The sequence below is a fragment of the Nerophis lumbriciformis genome, linkage group LG13, assembly GCF_033978685.3.
Source record: "Nerophis lumbriciformis linkage group LG13, RoL_Nlum_v2.1, whole genome shotgun sequence".
Classification (NCBI taxonomy): Eukaryota; Metazoa; Chordata; class Actinopteri; order Syngnathiformes; family Syngnathidae; genus Nerophis; species Nerophis lumbriciformis.
The window spans coordinates 6,655,400-6,675,602 of record NC_084560.2 but is presented as its reverse complement, the minus strand read 5'-3'; the positions used below and the strand labels follow the sequence as shown (position 1 = coordinate 6,675,602).

The window sequence follows — 20,203 nt, the reverse complement described above, 5'->3', positions numbered from 1 at the left end:
ACCCGTTCGGGAAATTAATTTTCACTGCCGTACATTTAAACAATTGACATTACACATCACAAAACAAAAATAAGAAAAAGACGTCATACATGACAAACACATTTACAGGCTTGTCAGACAGGTCGGCCGGGCCTGCTGTTAAGGGCGGCTACAGCTGCAGGGATAAGGCTTTTCCTGAGGTGGGCCCTCCGGAATTTGATAGTTCTGTACCTGCGCCCTGATGGTAGTGGGATGATGTCTTGGTGTAGTGGGTGACTGATATCCTGGACTATCGTGTTTGCCAGTCGAATGATGGACCTATGGTTGAAATCTGAAATGTTAGGTGTGGGTAGGCCGATGATTTTAGCTGCTATGTTTGTAATGCGTGTGAGTTTGGTCCTGTTGGTTACAGAAAGCATGGTGAACAAACATGTGGAACAGTACATAAGGATGGGTTGAACAATGCTTTGGTAAAGTAATAACAGGAGGTGAGGTGCAACGTATAGTCCTTTAAGATTTCGGATGGCTGACAGTCTTTGTTGACTTCTTTTTTGAATGTCCGTGGTGTGCTGATCAAAGGTGAGTTTATTGTCCAAGGTTACGCCCAGGTATTTAAAAGTGTCAACTGTTTTAACTGTTTGTATGTTTATGATGATGGGGTGCTGAGGTGAGGGGGGGTTGAACCATTCTTCTTCTGTTTTATTGACATTGATTTCCAGATAACTGGCTGTGCATGACTCTGTGAAATGTTTGACTGTGTTATGATAGTCCAGGGTGTATTGACTCTTGGAGAGGAGTGCGAGAATGGCTGTGTCATCTGAGTATTTTAAGTATGTTGTGGTGGGTGAGATGCTACGGCAGTCATTGGTGTAGAGTGTGTACAGACCCCGGTGTTGATGGTAAGCATCGGGGATGTGTTTGAGCCCACCCTTACTGCTTGCAGTCGGTCGGTGAGGAAGTTGTGGGTGAGGTGATCAGCTGAGGGGGGATGTTGAGCTGGTGTAGTTTCGGATCAGTAGATGCTTCTGTAGGGAGTTGAAGGCGGAGCTGAAGTCCACAAAGAGGATCCTGGCAAAGTTGCCTGGGGAGTCCAGATGCTGGAGGAGGAGATACAGCAGGCAGGCCACAGCCTCCTCTGTGCCCCTCCTGGCCCTGTAGGCAAATTGGAGGGGGTCCAGGTGTGGGGTGACAACTGGAAGGATGATTTAAAGCAGCAGTTTCTCCAGGCACTTCATAATTATGGATGTGAGAGCTATGGGGCGGTAATGGTTGAGTTCTGTGGGTGTGGATTTCTTCAGTACTGGGATGATGGTTGCAGTTTTCCACAGTGTAGGTATTGTTGGAGTCCAGTAGCATTGACAGAAGAGTGACTGTAGGATAGGGGAGAGCTCTATGGCACAGTCCCTGATCACCCTGGCTGAAATGCCATCAGGCCCTGGTGCCTTGTCTGGCTTGCTGCGGCTCAGCTGGCGGCGTACTTCCTCCTCTGTGAAGGGGGCCGGTTCCTCGGGGTCTGGTGGTGGGAGGGCTCTCAGCAGTTCCTAACACTCTGGTGAGAAGTGGAAATTATCAAAACGGGTAAAAAATGTATTCAGGTCTTTAGAGAGGGTTTCTGGGTCAGTGACAGTGCATGATGTTTTGGGTTGACATCCTGTCAGGGTTTTCACCTTCTGAAAGACCTGCTTGGTGTTCATGTTGCTGAATTCAGTTTCCAGTCAGTTTTTGTACTTCAGTTTTGCTTTAAATACCTCGTTTTTTAAATTCCTATTTTTTGCCTTGAGGCTGGCCCAGTCCTGTTGCCTGAAGGATTTATGTTTTTCCCTCAGGCTCTTTTTTAATTATGGGGTAATCCATGGTTTGGAGTTGGGATAAATATGTATTGTTTTGGTTAGTATTGTGGAGCTGATGCAGAATTTGATGTAGTCTGTAATGACAGAGAAAGACCCTGTCATTCAAGCTAGGGAGCCTTGGAGTTGAGCGATGGCTTCCTCCGTCCACTGGAGGGAACTGCTGCAGTGTAGTTTGTGGTGCTTTAGTTCCTGTTTGTATGACGGAAGTAAACAGATGACGTTGTGGTCAGCAGCTCCGAGCAGAGGGTATGAACAGGCACGGAGGGCATCGGTAAAGTTCCGGTAGCATAAGTCCAATATGTTTCCCCTTCTTGTTGGAATGTGCACATACTGTTCGAAAGATGGTTAAAACATTGTCCTGTCTGCATCCGTTAAAGTCAATCTAAGTTTAATACTAGATGTGACCAATCTAAGTCTAAGACTACATGGGACCAATCTTTGTCTTTGACTAGATCCGACCAAGCAAAGTCTAAGACTAGATTGGACCAATCTAAGTCTAAGACTATATATGACCAATCTAAGTCTAAGACAAGATGTGACCAATCTAAGTATAAGAATATATGTGACCAATCTAAGGCTAAGAAAACATTTGACTAAATTAAGTCGAAGACTAGATGTGACCAATCTAAGGCTAACAAAAAATTTGACCAAATTAAGTCATTTTGTTATTTTTTTTGTGTGTGATGTGTAATGTCTAGTGTTTAAATGTACGGCAGTGACAATGAATTTCCCCAAGGGGACCAATAAATCTAAATCTCAATCTAAAATCAAAAGACGATATGTGACCAATTAAAAACCAAGACTCGAAATGACCAATCTAAGTCTAAGACTAGATGTGACCAATGTAGGTCTAAGACTAAATTTGACCAATCTAAGTTTAAGACTACACCTGACCAATCTAAGTCTAATACCAGATGTGACCAATAGAAGTCTAAGAATCGATGTGACCAATTTAAGTTTAAGACTAGTTGTGACCAAAATTAAGTCTAAGACCAGATGTGACCAACCTATGTCTAAGACTAGATGTGACCAATCTAATTTTAAGACTACACCTGACCAATCTAAGTCTAAGACTAGATGTGACCAATCAAAGACTAAGACTAGATGTGACTCAGCTAAGTCTAAGACTAGCGGTGACAAAAGTAAGTCTAAGACTAGATGTGACCAAAGTAAGTTTAAGACTAGATGAGACCAATCTAAGTCCAAGACTCGATTTGAGCCATCTAAGTCTAAGACTAGATGTGACTAAAGTAAGTTTAAGACTAGATGAGACCAATCTAAGTCCAAGACTCGGTTTGAGCAATCTAAGTCTAAGTCTATATGTATCCAATGTAAGTCTAAGACTACACCTGACCAATCTAAGTCTAATACTAGATTTGACCAATCTAAGTTTAAGATTACACCTGACCAATCTAAGTCTAAGACTAGATCCGACCAATCTAAGTCTAAAACTAGATGTGACCAATCTAAGTCTATGACTAGATGTGACCAATCTAAATCTAAAACTAGATGTGACCAATCTAAGTTTAATACTAAATCTGACCAATCTAAGTCTAATACTAGATGTGACCAATCTAATTTTTGGACTCAATCCGACCAATCTAAGTCTAAGACTGGACTTGACCAATCTAAGTCAAAGACTAGATCTGACCAATCTAAATCTAAGACTAGATTTGACCAATCTAAGTCAAAGACTAGATCTGACCAATCTAAATTTAAGACTAGATTTGACCAATCTAAGTCTACAAACCAAACAGTCCAGTTGTGATGGATTATATGTCCTGAGAATATTCTACAATAATAATGATATTCGACAGTAGTAATAATATTCTACAGTAATAATAATATTCGACAGTAGTAATAATATTTCACAGTAATAATAATATTCCACAGTAGTAATAATTTCATTTTCCCCCTGACTGCACACATTTTACAAATTACTTTCCAAAATGAATGTTTTTTAATACCTTGATCCAAAATTTTTGTTATAATGGAGATCAAATGTCCATGTTTCAATGTGTGAAAAAATGTTCATCCATTTATTTATGCATCTTTCCCAGTTTCTGCAGGGGATGTAAAATATGTACTGAAGGGTCAGGAGATAACCTTGGGACCTTCAAGTTATCGACAGCCAACTGAAATATACTGGACACGTCATGTCTACAACATTGTATCTTTTGATGGCACCATGGAGACTGTGGCCCCTGCATATGAGAACAAAATCCTTCTGGACAGGAACTCTGCAGTACTCACCATCAAACAGGCCACTTATGAAGACAGTGGAAACTATGACCAGGAAGTCACAGTCAAAAAGAAGCTCTATCACAATGCGTATAAAATTGAGGTTATAGGTAAGTTTATCTTTTCATCCATGAAACAGAAATATTGTGCTTACACAAATCAATATGTAATTCTGAATAACAAAAACGAGATGATGCTGGATCGGTTCGCAGCCAAGTGTTCAGCAGGCTGGAATGAGGCTCAGCTGTTATGTTCGGCGGGGAAGGAGACGACACAGCAACAGGAGTAAAGCTCAACAGTTTTACAAACCCCGTTTCCATATGAGTTGGGAAATTGTGTTAGATGTAAATATAAACGGAATACAATGATTTGCAAATAATTTTCAACCCATATTCAATTGAATGCACTACAAAGACAACATATTTGATGTTCAAATTCATAAACTTTATTTATTTTTTGCAAATAATAATTAACTTAGAATTTCATGGCTGCAACACGTGCCAAAGTAGTTGGGAAAGGGCATGTTCACCACTGTGTTACATGGCCTTTCCTTTTAACAACACTCAGCAAACGTTTGGGAACTGAGGAGACACATTTTGTAAGCTTCTCAGGTGGAATTCTTTCCCATTCTTGCTTGATGTACAGCTTAAGTTGTTCAACAGTCCGGGGGTCTCCGTTGTGCTATTTTAGGCTTCATAAAGCACCACACATTTTCAATGGTAGACAGGTCTGTACTACAGGCAGGCCAGTCTAGTACCCGCACTCCTTTACTATGAAGCCACGTTGATGTAACACGTGGCTTGGCATTGTCTTGCTGAAATAAGCAGGGGCGTCCATGGTAACGTTGCTTGGATGGCAACATATGTTGCTCCAAAACCTGTATGTACCTTTCAGCATTAATGGTGCCTTCACAGATGTGTAAGTTACCCATGTCTTGGGCACTAATACACCCCCATACCATCACAGATGCTGGCTTTTCAACTTTGCGCCTATAACAATCCGGATGGTTATTTTCCTCTTTGGTCCGGAGGACACGACGTCCACAGTTTCCAAAAACAATTTGAAATGTGGACTCGTCAGACCACAGAACACTTTTCCACTTTGTATCAGTCCATCTTAGATGAGCTCAGGCCCAGCGAAGCAGATGGCGTTTCTGGGTGTTGTTGATAAACGTTTTTCGCCTCTCATAGGAGAGTTTTAACTTGCACTTCCAGATGTAGCAACCAACTGTAGATACTGACAGTGGGTTTCTGAAGTGTTCCTGAGCCCATGTGGTGATATCCTTTACACGCTAACGTTGCTTGTTGATGCAGTACAGCCTGAAGGATCGAAGATCACAGGCTTAGCTGCTTACGTGCAGTGATTTCTCCAGATTCTCTGAACCCTTTGATGATATTATGGACCGTAGATGGTGAAATCCCTGAATTCCTTGCAATAGCTGGCTGAGAAAGGTTTTTCTTAAACTGTTCAACAATTTGCTCACGCATTTCAGAATCAGAATCAGCTTTGTCATTACGCAAGGTAAAGAGATTGAGGCCATTACATACAGTGCGATGTGTGCATGCTAGAAAAACAATGTGCAAATATATAAAAATATAAAAAATGTAGAAGTGCAATGAATATGGTGTGAAATGAATATATACATGAAAAAAAAAAATGAAAAAAAAAAAAAAAAGAAGAAAAAAAAAGTTGACAAAGTGGTGACCCTCGCCCATCCTTGTTTGTGAATGACTGAGCATTTCATGGAATCTACTTTTATACCCAATCATGGCACCCACCTGTTCCCAATTTGCCTGTTCACCTGTGGGATGTTCCAAATAAGTGTTTGATGAGAATTCCTCAACTTTATCAGTATTTATTGCCACCTTTCCCAACTTCTTTGTCACGTGTTGCTGCCATCAAATTCTAAAGTTAATGATTATTTGCAAAAAAAAAAATGTTTATGAGTTTGAACATCAAATATGTTGTCTTTGTAGCATATTCAACTGAATATGGGTTGAAAATGATTTGTAAATCATTGTATTCCGTTTATATTTACATCTAACACAATTTTCCAACTCATATGGAAACAGGGTTTGTATGTGAGCTTGATGATGCGGTGGAGTGTGTATGCTACGGTGTATGTTTGCAGGACTATGTGAAGCGTTACAATGATTATTTACCAGTGGTTGTTGTAAGTGCGTGTTGAGTGAGAAGGCGACCAGTCCAGTAGGGCGAGGCAGGTAGGAGAATCCGTGAAACAAGCGGAGATCCGTTGGGCTGAGAGGGGCGTCAAGAGGTCCGAGTCCAAAGTGGGTTACAATGATCGAGGGAGGCAGTCAGAATCCAGAGGGATCCAGAGAAGTGAGGCGCACAGCTCACTTCCAAGGCGACGGAGGGAATTCTGGGGGAAACAAGAGAAGTGACAAGGACAAAATGAGCACAAGGTCGGAATGTCACTTGGAGCAAGCAAACAAAGGTGAGGAGCCACAGTGGAAAGCTTACTGCAAGCAGAGACTACGTTCCAGCGTTGGTTCTCTGGACACGCTGGTTTTTATTGGGAGTGGTGTCATCAGCAGCAGGTGTGTCGATTGATGATTGCGCACAGCTGTGCCGGAGCGTGGCAGCAGAAGCAGAGCGTGTATGGGCGTGTCCTCTGGGGCGTGCTGACAAAAAAGCAGCAGACTGTGCACGCGCGTAACATCAGCATCTCCAAATCTGAGGCAATGGTTCTCAGCAGAAAACCGATGGTTTGTACAGTCCAGGTAGAGAACAAGACTCTGTCCCAGGTGGAGGAGTTTAAGTATCTCGGGGTCTTGTGCACGAGTGAGGGAAAGATGGAGAAGGAAATCAGCCGGAGAATCGGAGCAGCTGGGGCAGTATTGCAGTCTCACTGCCGCACTGTTGTGACAAAACGAGAGCTGAGCCAGAAGGCAAAGCTTTCGGTCTACCGAGGTATCTACACTCCTACCCTCACCTATGGTCATGAAGTGTGGGTCATGACTGAAAGAAAAAGATCGCGGATACAAGCAAACAAAATGAGTTTCCTCAGAAGGGTGGCTGACATGTCCCTTAGAGATTGGGTGAGAAGTTCAGTCACCCGAGAGAGACTCCGAGTAGAGCCGCTGCTCCTTCACTTGGAAAGGAGCCAGCTTAGGTTGTTCGGGCATCTCGTGCGGATGCCTCACGAGTGTCTCCCTAGGGAAATCCTCGTTGCACGTCCCACTGGGAGGAGACCCCGGGGCAGGGCAAGGACCAGATGCGGGGATTACATCTCCTCTCTGGCCTGGGAACGCTTCGGGATCCCCAAGGAGGAAGTTGCCAATGTAGCTCTGGAGAGGGAAGTCTTGGGGTCTCTGCTGGAGCTGTTGTCCCCGCGACCCGATTCCGGATAAGCGGTTGAATGATGGATGGATAGATGTGTCTTCCTGATTATGAATTTATTCTGACAATGTTTGATGCGCTTGAAAGAGTGGCAGCACATCAGAGTAGCTTCTTTAACGTCCTTCATATTGCTTTATTTTTGGTATTTTTCTCAACTTTCTTTGCTTTTTTTTATTACTTATCTTTTCTATAAACCACTAATGATTCTTGGGTGCTTTTGTGTGTTTTCATTACTTTTCTTTTTCTTTTTGGGCCGTTTTGTGTTTGGCTTTGATCAGTTGAGCAGCCGGCCCTTTGTTTACACATGCAAAGAGTTGTTAGCGCTTTCCTTGCCAGCGCTATGGGGATTGCGGCTGGACACTGCCGTGGAACTACAGAAAGAGCGCCGGGGATGCCGTGCTGGCACAAAGATGAAGGAGCGGAGAAGCGGTCTTTGGCGAATAAAATGGACGAATTGTTCGGGCTCGTCCGAACTCAAAAGGAGTACGGCGTGTGCAGTATCATGTGCTTTACGGAGACTTGGCTACACGCGTCTCTACCCGGCTTCACAACCTTACGGGCGGATAGAGACACACTCCTGAGCAGGAAGAAGAAAGGCGATGGGATTGCCATCTTGGTGAACGAGAGGTGGTGCAATCCTGGACATATGACTGTAAAGCAGTGTTTTTGTATGCCGGACTTCGAACTTCTGACGGTTAGAATTTGACCATATTTACTTCTGTAATCTTCATCGGAGTGTACATGGGAATGTGTTACCATTCAGGCAACAGGCCAAACACCACGATGCCCTCGCTCTCATTTTGGGTGACTTTAATCATGCTTCTTTGGACTCAATTTTACCCACTTTCTACCAATATGTACATTGTGCAACACGGGACAATACAACTCTGGACCAGCAGGTTACGAGCCAACGAGCTGAATTTGTTTTTCAATAGATTTAGCAATGCACTCCTTACTGGCCCTCCCCCCACTACTCTGGTCGTCACACCTCCCCTGACCATCAATCCACAAACTCTTTCACTGTTGCCTGCCGCTGCTGTTTCTCATTCCCACTTCCACCCCTACTGAGAAGGCCAGCACGGTGTGTCCGACACCTGGCCACGAGAGACGGCAGCTGGAGAGAGTCAACCAAGCCAAGCCAGCAGGCCCTGACCGAGTCAACCCCTGGGTCCTGAAGACTTGTGCTGCTCAGTTGACTGAGATTCTGCACTTCATCTTCAACCTAAGTCTGAAGTTACAAAGGATACCAGCGCTATGGAAAACATCCTCTATAGTGCCGGTGCCCATAAAGCCCATCCCATCGGGCTTGAATGACTTCAGACCGGTTGCCCTGACGTCTCATCTCATGAATGTCCTCGAGAGACTTGTGCTGGCTCAGCTGAGACCCCTGGTGGCTCCTTCTCTGGACCCTCTACAGTTTGCGTATATGCCCCATGTAGGAGTGGATGATGCTGTCATCTACCTGCTGCATCGTGCTCACTCTCACCTGGATGGTGGGAGGGGCACTGTGAGGATCATGCTCTTTGATTTCTCCAGTGCCTTTAACACCAATTCTGATGAGTGACAAGTTGCTCAGGATGGGTGTCAGTTCATCCATTGTCTCCTGGATCACTGATTACTTGTCTGATAGGCCCCAATTTGTGCGACTGGGGAGCTCCCTGTCGGATACTTTGGCCAGTGGTGTAGGTGCTCCACAGGGGACTGTCCTGTCTCCTTTCCTGTTCACCCTGCACACCTCAGACTTCCAGTATTGTTCAAGGTCCTGCCACCTGCAGAAATACTCTGATGACTCTGCTGGAGAGGGACAGATTTTGGAGTTCAGGACACGGAACGCTGACTTTGTGAAGTGGTCTCAGGCAAACCAAATGCTCCTGAATGTGGACAAGACCAAGGAGCTGGTCATCGACTTCAAGAAGAAAATTACCCTCGTGGAACCCATCAACATCCAGGGGCCAGGAGGTGGCAGCAGTGGGGAAGTACAATTACCTGGGAGTCCACTTGAACAGCAGACTGGACTGGAAGGACAACAGCAAAGCTGTATACAAGAAGGGCATGAGCAGACTCTTTTTCCTGAATAAGTTAATGCGTGCAGCAAGCTGTTGGAGATATTTTTCAGTCTGTTGTGGCCAGTGCTCTGTACTTTGCAGTGGTTTGTTGGGGGAGCAGCACCAGCAAAAGGGACTAAAACCGGATGGACAAACTGATCCGGAAAGCCGGCCAAACTATTGGCACGCAGTTGGAAGCGTTTGTGTGAATGAGGGACAAACTGCTCGCCATCATGGACAATCCTTCCCACCCACTCCACCAGACAATTGAGGGACAGCGGAGTTCATACTCCAACAGGCTCCTTCATCTACGTTCTCACAGTGTTCCATTCAATAACTCCTTCATTCCGCTCTCCATCCAGATGTATAATCACTCGCCATATAGCAATAGATGATATCTGTCTATTACCTGACACCTGACATGTTAGCTACCTCTCTTTATTTATAATGTACATTTTCTGCTGGATCTACTCTCTATTTTATGCTGCCCTTTTTTTGCTGCAGCTGTTACATATACTATAATATTGTACATGGTAATTGGGATTTGTTCTATATTGGATATATTATTTAAAAATATAATATAATATAATAATATAATACATCGGTATACCTCAAGTACCTCGGAGTCTTGTTCAGGAGTGAGGAAAGAGTGGATCGTGAGATCGAAAAGCGGATCGGTGTGGTGTCTTCAGTAATGCGGATGCTGTATTGATCCGTTGTGGTGAAAAATGAGCTGAGCCGGAAGGAAAAGCTCTCAATTTATTGGTTGATATATGTTCCCATCCTCACCTATGGTCATGAACTTTGGGTTTATAACCGAAAAGACAAGATTACGGGTACAAGCGGCCGAAATCAATTTCGTCCGCCGGATGACGGGGCTCTCCCTTAGAGATAGAGTGAGAAGCTCTGTCATCCGGGAGGAGCTCAAAGTAGAGCCGCTGCTCCTCCACATCGAGAGGAGCCAGATGAGGTGGTTCGGGTATCTTGTTAGGATGCCACCCAAACGCCTCCCAAGGGAAGTGTTTAGGGCACGTCCGACTGGTAGGAGGCCACGGGGAAGACCCAGGACACGTTGGGAAGACTATGTCTCCCGGCTGGCCTGGGAACGCCTTGGGATACCCCGGGAGGAGCTGGACGAAGTGGCTGGGGAGAGGGAAGTCTGGGTTTCTCTGCTGAAGCTGCTGCACCCGCGACCTGACCTCGGATAAGCGGAAGAAGATGGATGGATGGATAGATGGTATACATCATATACTGTATATATAATATGTAAATATTACATATATGTTATATTTTATATTGCTACTATGGTACATTTTTAGTCTACCTTATACCTGTATTATCCTTTCCATCCTTACCCTTTGCAACTGAGTTACTGTGTTGAAAAATGTCCCTGGTGGATCAATAAAGTTTGTCTAAGTCTAAGTCTATTACACTCCAAATCAATAGGGGGCAGAATGTTTTATAGAATTCTGTTTTTGTACTCTGATCCATTTTCTTTATTGTGTTTTCAGACAAAATATCCAAACTGAACATAAGTTGTGAGATGATTGACACATACCAGGCGACGCTCGTGTGCTCAACAGAGTCCAAACTTTCTCCTTTATTAAAGTTTAAGTGGAGATCAGGTGGAAATGAGCAAACTGGACCAAATTTAACAATAACTCTCAGGAAGTTTCTTAATCATCAAGTTTATATTTGTGAGGTCAGCAACCCTCTGACCGTTGAGATGGCTACATTCACTGCTAAGGACTGCTTATCTGGTAAAAATAATCAATAATAATGAAAGTGAGATATTGAAATGTCAACGTTATTTTGATATGAATGCACACAGAAAAGTTTCTAAGACTTTTGTGTTCCTTTGCAGGCAAATTAACTGTTGCTGAAATTGTTGTCATCATGACTTCCATGGTTGTGTTTATTGGGCTCTGCATCTTTTTGGGATTCTACATAAAACGTCAAGGTAAGAAAAGAAAAAAAAAGTCACACTCTAAAAACACAAATTCACAAAAATGATTAGTGAAATGTAACACTCTTGTCCCCATGAGGGAGATTAAAGTGATGATGGTCTACTGATCTCTTGGTGCAATCAAAGCTAATTCATCAACTGCAACATCAAACTTTTCTCTCCTCGTTTTTGTGCAAACATTTTCATGAACATTGTACAAAAAAACAAATTTCTCTCTTTGCTCTTGCAGAACGCCGTAAAAGAGAAGGTAAGATCTGGTTGTAGATCTGCATGCAGTGTCTTGGTGATTGTTAACAATTAATCCTATGAATTATTTTGGTTGAAATCTACCTTATTTCTTCTTCTTTTATTTGTTTACTGCAATGTTAGTAGTTTCCATACTGAGTTAACTTGTTAGTAATACAACATGTTAGATATCATGTATGATCATCTGAAATCCATAATACGGTAAGAAAATAAATATTTAAGACGAGATGTGACCAATTTAAGCCTAAAACTAGATGTGACCAATCTAAATCTAAATCTGGATGTGACCCATCTAAGTCTAAGACTAGATGTGACCAATGTAAGTCCAAGACTGGATGTTACTAATCTAAGACTAAGACTAAATGTGACCCATCTAAGTCTAAGACTAGATATGACCAATCTAAGTCTAAAACTAGATGTGACCAATCTAAGTCTAAGACTAGATGTGACCAATGTAAATCTAAACCAGATGTGACCAATCTAAGTATAAGACTAGATGTGACCAATCTAAGTCTAAGACTAGATGTGACCAATTTAAGTCTAAGACTAGATGTGACCAATATAAATCTGAACCAGATGTGACCAATCTAAGTCTAAGACTAGATGTGACCAATATAAGTCTAAGACTAGATGTGACCCATTTAAGTCTAAGACTAGATGTGACCAATATAAATCTGAACCAGATGTGACCAATCTAAGTCTAAGACTAGATGTGACCAATATAAGTCTAAGACTAGATGTGACCAATATAAATCTGAACCAGATGTGACCAATCTAAGTCTAAGACTAGATGTGACCAATATAAGTCTAAGACTAGATGTGATCAATCTAAGTCTAAGACTAGATGTGACCAATCTAAGTCTAAGACTAGATGTGACCAATCATAAGTCTAAGACTAGATGTGACCCATCTAAGTCTAAGACTAGATGTGACCAATCTTAGTCTAAGACTCGATATGACTAATCTAAGTCTAAGACTAAATCTGACCAATCTAAGTCCAAGACTAGATACTGTCCTGATTTTGTAAATGTATTTAATTACAAATATATGCACAGTATAATTTTAATGGCAATAAATCTTACTGTACTTTTATTTTTCTTCTTTTTGGATGTTTTGTTGATATCAATCTCTCTGATGAAGTATTATAGACAACATTCTGGAGTGTTGACATCTTTGTTAGGGGATAAACTTACACAATCAGCCGGGGATCAGATAAGTATTTCTCCCACTGTATTAGAAGACAGAAAAATGTAATTATTAAAATCATCAAGTAAGAAATTCAGTGGAGCACCTTTTATCCACACCAAAATCAAATGTGTTCTTTGTAGTCAGCCTATAATCCATCTCCTATCTAACTTTCACCTGAACAGATGACATCATCCCAATCAATTCACTATAATGTAATAAAGTATTGTTAATATTAACAAACAAGTTAATGGCATTAAAATGTGTTCAAATAATTTTAATAAAATGTCAGAATTACTTTGTCGTTATTTAAAGACATCTGTACACAAAACCCAAAAGCAGTGAAGTTGTCACGTTGTGTAAATGGTAAATAAAAAGAGAATAAAATGATTTGCAAATCCTTTTCAACTTATATTCAATTGAATAGACTGCAAAGACAAGATATTTCATGTTCACACTGAGAAACTTTGTATTTGTTTGCAAATATTAGCTCATTTGGAATTTGATGCCTGCAACATGTTTCAAAAAAGCTGGCACAAGTGGCAAAAAAGACTGAGAAAGTTAAGGAATGCTCACCAAAGACTTATTTGGAACATCTCACAGGTGAACAGGCTTATTGGGAACAGGTGGGTGCCATGACTGGGTATAAAAGCAGCTTCCATGAAATGCTCAGTCATTCACAAACAAGAACGGGGCGAGGGTCACCACTTTGTCAACAAATGCCTGAGCAAATTGTTTAAGAACAACATTTCTCAACCAGCTATTGCAAGGAATACAGGGATTTCACCGTCTACGCTCCGTAATATCATCAAAAGGTTCAGAGAATCTGGAGAAATCACTGCACGTAAGCGGCAAAACCGAAAACCAAAATTGAATGCCTGTGACCTTCGATGCCTCAGGCGGTACTGCATCAAAAAGCGACATCAATGTGTAAAGGATATCACCACATGGGCTTAGGAATTCTTCAGAAAACCACTCTCAGTAACTACAGTTGGTCGCTACATCTTTAAGTGCAAGTTAAAACTCTACTATGCAAAGCCAAAGACATTTATCATCAACACCCAGGAATGCCGCCGGATTCGCTGGAACTGAGCTCATCTAAGATGGACTGATGCAAAGTGGACAAGTGTTCTGTGGTCTGATGAGTCCACATTTCAAATTGTTTTTGGAAACAGTGGACGTCGTGTCGGAAAAGAACCATCCGGATTGTTATAGGGTCAAAGTGTAAAAGCCAGCATGTGTGATGGTATGGGGGTGTATTAGTGCCCAAGACATGGGTAACTTACACATCTGTGAAGGTGCCATTAATGCTGAAAGGTACATACAGGTTTTGGAGCAACATATGTTGCCATCCAAGCAACGTTATCATGGACGCCCCTGCTTATTTCAGCAAGACAATGCCAAGCCACGTGTTACAACAGTGTGGCTTTGTAGTAAAAGAGTGCAGGTACTAGACTGGCCTGCCTGTAGTCCAGACCTGTCTCCCATTGAAAATGTGTGGTGCAATATGAAGCCTAAAATAGCAAAATGGAGACTGTTGAGCAACTTAAGCTGTACATCAAGCAAGAATGGGAAATAATTCCACTTAAAAAATGTGTCTCCTCAGTTCCCAAACCTTTACTGAGTGTTGTTAAAAGGAAAGGCCATGTAACACAGTGGTAAAAATGCCACTGTGACAACTGTTTTGCAATGTGTTGCTGCCATTAAAGTCTAAGTTCATGATTATTTTAAACAAAAAATGGAAGTTTCTCAGTGTGAACATGAAATATCTTGTCTTTGCAGTCTATTCAGTTGAATATAAGTTGAAAATGATTTGCAAATCATTGTATTCTCTTTTTATTTACCATTTACACAACGTGACAACTTGACTGCTTTTGGCTTTTGTAGATCAGTGATTACACTAACTGATGCATTTTGTTTCCACAGCATATTATGAATGTTTAAAAAGAAGAAATATGATGATGGGGTTATACAACATCAAGAATTCCAACAAGTTATGGTTTTTGGAGCCATATGAGGAACTGAAGCCGTATGGTGTTGCAATTAGTGCCTGCACTGACTTATTTAGAAACACCATATTGTGGATGACAGCAGACAATAATGACGGTGATCCTGCAGTATTTCTCAACCACTTCCTGGACACAGTGACTCGTATTGGAGGTTGTCCACAGCGACTGCTGTTCAAACCAAGTAGAGAAAATAAACACATCATAACAGCACAAACTTTCCTGCGTAGGAATCATACAGACTGTTATGCTGGGGAGGACAGTGTGATGGAGGAATTCAGCTTGAGACGTCGCAGGTGGTTACACACATGTACGCCATGGAAGTCCTGTTTTGCAGATCTCAGAGAATTAGGACATTTCACAGGAAAAGATTCGGACAAGAAGCTCATACAGTTCTGCTTCCTCCACATCATCCAGGTAAATATAAAATAAATGTCTTACAACACAGCTGTCAAACTCAAAGCCCGGGGGCCCGCCACATCATTTAACGCTTCATTAAACCCTGAAATAATACGAGTCAAAACATTTGATCATTTACTAAATGTAATCTTTTCATTGTGACGGACAGAAAAAAACATGTATTGCATGCTATTGAGTATATTTTAAACTTTATTAACTAATAATGCAACAAATATAATACTATCATTCATTTCAAACTTTTTAATAGTAAAACAAAATAAGTATCTGTTTGAGTTATATCAAAGCAAGTTATTCATCAAAGTGTACACAGTAGAAATGACAATAGATTGTACAGTAAAAAAGCTGACAGCTCAGTTGACAGGATTTTACAGTTAAAATAAAACTATAGTACCGTTTTTCCATTTACAGTAATATCATAATATATATAATCTTTCAGCACTTACACAATGTTGACAGCTATAGTTTTATTTTGAAAAACACGCTACTTGTGAACGGCACGTGCAACAACAACAACAACAACAACAACAACAACAACAACAAACATGCAAATGAACATTGATTTTCAAATGGTGGTATGTGTACTGCTAGTGGTATGCAGGCTCCATTTAGTGGTACAACAAAGAATCACTTGATTAAAGTACAGCATTTTATTTTCCTATACAGAAACACAATGTTACTGTTCAAACTGCCCTCAAAGTTCGATACAAGACGGTCAAATATAACGCGACATTCTACATAACCTGATTTTTCCACCAGAGTCAATCGTGTTGTTTTTCACCAAATTACCGCGTATTTATATATATATATATATATATATATATATATATATATATATATACATATATATATATATATATATATATATATATATATATATATATATATATATATATATATATATATATATATATATATATACATATATATATATATATATATATATATATATATACATGCATGGATATATACACACACAAACGCACACACACACACACACACACACATTTACAGCTATACACATATACAGACGTGTGTACGGTATATATATATATATATAAAACCCCGTTTCCATTTGAGTTGTGAAATTATGTTAGATATAAATATAAACGGAATAAAATAATCATTAACTTTAGAATTTGATGCCAGCAACACGTGACAAAGAAGTTGGGAAAGGTGGCAATAAATACTGATAAAGTTGAGGAATTCTCATCAAACACTTATTTGGAACATCCCACAGGTGAACAGGCAAATTGGGAACAGGTGGGTGCCATGATTGGGCATAAAAGTAGATTCCATGAAATGCTCAGTCATTCACAAGAAAGGTTGGGGCAAGGGTCACTACTTTGTCAACAAATGCGTGAACAAATTGTTGAACAGTTTAAGAAAAACCTTTCTCAACCAGCTATTGCAAGGAATTTAGGGATTTCACCATCTACGGTCCGTAATATCATCAAAGGGTTGAGAGAATCTGGAGAAATCACTGCACGTAAGCAGCTAAGCCCGTGACCTTCGATCCCTCAGGCTGTACTTCATCAACAAGCGACATCAGTGTGTAAAGGATATCACCACATGGGCTCAGGAACTCTTCAGAAACCCACTGTCAGTAACTACAGTTGGTCGCTACATCTGTAAGTGCAAGTTAAAACTCTCCTATACAAAGTGAAAACCGTTTATCAACAACACCCAGAAACGCCGTCGGCTTCGCTGGGCCTGAGCTCATCTAAGATGGACTGATACAAAGTGGAAAAGTGTTCTCAGGTCAAGTCCACATTTCAAATTGTTTTTGGAAACTGTGGACGTTGTGTCCTCTGGACCAAAAAGGAAAAGAACCATCCGGATTGTTATAGGCGCAAAGTGTAAAAGGCAACATGTGTGATGGTATGGGGGTGTATTAGTGCCCAAGACATGGGTAACTTACACATCTGTGAAGGCGCCATTAATGCTGAAAGGTACATACAGGTTTTGGAGCAACATATGTTGCCATCCAAGCAACGTTACCATGGACGCCCCTGCTTATTTCAGCAAGACAATGCCAAGCCACGTGTTACATCAACGTGGCTTCATAGTAAAAGAGTGCGGGTACTAGACTGGCCTGCCTGTAGTCCAGACCTGTCTCCCATTGAAAATGTGTGGCGCATTATGAAGCCTAAAATAGCACAACGGAGACCCTCGGACTGTTGAACAACTTAAGCTGTACATCAAGCAAGAATGGGAAAGAATTCCACCTGAGAAGCTTCAAAAATGTGTCTCCTCAGTTCCCAAACCTTTACTGAGTGTTGTTAAAAGAAAAGGCCATGTAACACAGTGGTGAACATGCCCTTTCCCAACAACTTTGTCGCGTGTTGCAGCCATGAAATTCTAAGTTAATGATTATTTGCAAAAAAAAAAAAAAAAAACGTTTATGAGTTTGAACATGAAATATGTTGTCTTTGTAGCATATTCAACTGAATATGGCTTAAAAAAGGATTTGCTAATCATTCATCAGTGATGGTTTGGGGTGCCATGTCATCTGCTGGTGTCGGTCCACTCTGTTTCCTGAAATCCAGGGTCAACGCAGCCGTCTACCAGCAAGTTTTAGAGCACTTCATGCTTCCTGCTGCTGACCTGCTCTATGGAGATGGAGATTTCAAGTTCCAACAGGACTTGGCGCCTGCACACAGCGCAAAATCTACCCGTGCCTGGTTTACGGACCATGGTATTTCTGTTCTAAATTGGCCCGCCAACTCCCCTGACCTTAGCCCCATAGAAAATCTGTGGGGTATTGTGAAAAGGAAGATGCAGAATGCCAGACCCAAAAACGCAGAAGAGTTGAAGGCCACTATCAGAGCAACCTGGGCTCTCATAACACCTGAGCAGAGCCAGAAACTCATCGACTCCATGCCACGCCGCATTAACGCAGTAATTGAGGCAAAAGGAGCTCCAACCAAGTATTGAGTATTGTAAATGCTCATATTTTTCATTTTCATACTTTTCAGTTGGCCAACATTTCTAAAAATCCCTTTTTTGTATTAGCCTTAAGTAATATTCAAATTTTGTGACACACGGAATTTTGGATTTTCATTTGTTGCCACTTCAAATCATCAAAATTAAATGAAATAAACATTTGAATGCATCAGTCTGTGTGCAATGAATAAATATAATGTACAAGTTACACCTTTTGAATGCAATTACTGAAATAAATCAAGTTTTTCAAAATATATATATATATATATATATATATATATATATATACGTGCATGTATATATACACACACGCACACACACATATATACATGTACACACATCCATACACATATTAATATATACACGCATGTATACACACACGATCACGTACACACACACACACACACACACACACACACACACACACACACACACACACACACACACACACACACACATTTAAAGCTATACACATGTACACACACATACATACATACACATACACATACACGTACACGTACACACACATATACAGCTATACACATGTACACACACCCACACACATACACAAACATACATACATACACACACACACCAATATATGAACAAACAAATCCATACATAAGCCAGCGGAGCAGCGATCCAGTCCCAAGAACCATCCGATCCATTTCCCCTCTCCCAAAAGTCTGCTAATATTCTCATGTTTTGTCTTGTAGGATCAGCTGAAGGAGTTTGTTGGAGAATTCAATAGGAACATACTCACGTCACAACGTGATGGACCAGCAGAGGACAAACTCCAAACTGTTCTCCCAGAGGATATTGATGAGTGCAGGAGGTGGTGGTGTACCCCAAGAGGGTGGTACCCCTGTGATGAAACACTCTTCAAGCGCTGGGAGCTCATTAGGACTGAAAATGGTTGGGAAGCTCCAGTGGACAGATTAACAGCTCGAAAACTGTATTTAGATTTAAGAAAGGAGACTCGTGAAGATGATGAAGTTGTGATGGAAACATGTAGTGATGAGGAAGAACAGGTGGCAGGTTTGTTAGAATAAGGAAGTTAACCCACATGAATGATTTTATTAAATGATCCATCCATTTTCTACAGCTTGTAACATGGCATGTAACCAAATATTAACATTGCTATATGTATACTTTACTAGTTCATTAAATGTGTGAATATAGATTGTAAAACACTTTATAGTTTTCAACTCTCAGTGAACACTTGAGTCAAATTTCCAGGTCCCATTTGCTTTTATTTTGAAGTAACATCCTGTTTCCTGGCGCAACTACAAGCTGCTTTGCTGATTTGTTGTTGTGTTCTGGTTTTGATATGTGGCGCTGTTTTGGCTCACAATTTGTGCTTTTATTTTGAAGTAACATCCTGTTTTCCGGCTCAACTAAAAAACGCTTTGTTGTTTTCATTTGTGGCACTGTTGTTTTGGCAAATAAACTGTGGTTTTATTTTGAGGTAACATCCGGCGTAACCGGAAGCTTCTTTGCTGCTTTGTTAAAGTTAGCATGTATCAAGTACTCTCAGGTTAAAAATTAGCTAAAAAAAAAATAAATAAAAGTTTGCATACTAACATTAGCATGGTGGGGAATTTAAGTTAGACACCGTACCCTCTAGTTTTTACAATTGTTACCATATAATGTAGCAAAAAATTGATAAATCATATTAGATATTTATACATTTGGCAGATTGTCATAAATAGTATTATATGAAGACTAGGTGGCGATTGTTCCAGGGTGTATCCCGCTGGGATAGACGACCTCGAGAGGGGGACGCGGAAATAAGTTGTTTAAATTTGTGTTGCATGATTGATCATATTTCATATCATGTTTGCTCAAATCTATAAACTGTGTACAACAGTTTGACAACAAGACCACATTTACAAAGGGGGGCATCAAAGAACACAAAGGACATTAAAAGAGCAGAGCTGATGCAACCAGCCACTTCTA

At 40.9% G+C, this 20,203-nt stretch overlaps 1 protein-coding gene and 1 long non-coding RNA gene across 4 annotated transcripts in view; both read left to right on the top strand.

The window, feature by feature from the left end:
• The window catches only part of LOC133614007 (uncharacterized), a 65,699-nt gene extending 46,001 nt beyond the window's left edge, over positions 1-19,698 (top strand). For all 3 annotated transcript variants that reach the window (XM_072914434.1, XM_072914436.1, XM_072914435.1), the window contains exons 6-7: positions 15,112-15,298; positions 18,961-19,698. In XM_072914434.1, the coding sequence (XP_072770535.1) occupies positions 15,112-15,149 (38 nt within the window). In that variant the 3' untranslated portion in view covers positions 15,150-15,298; positions 18,961-19,698. The remainder of the gene's footprint in view (positions 1-15,111; positions 15,299-18,960) is intronic.
• LOC140679318 (uncharacterized) lies at positions 10,472-11,691 on the top strand. Its single transcript, XR_012050761.1, has 3 exons — positions 10,472-11,238; positions 11,343-11,438; positions 11,674-11,691. It is a non-coding gene; the product is annotated as an uncharacterized lncRNA (long non-coding RNA).
• Positions 19,699-20,203: the final 505 nt, after the last annotated feature.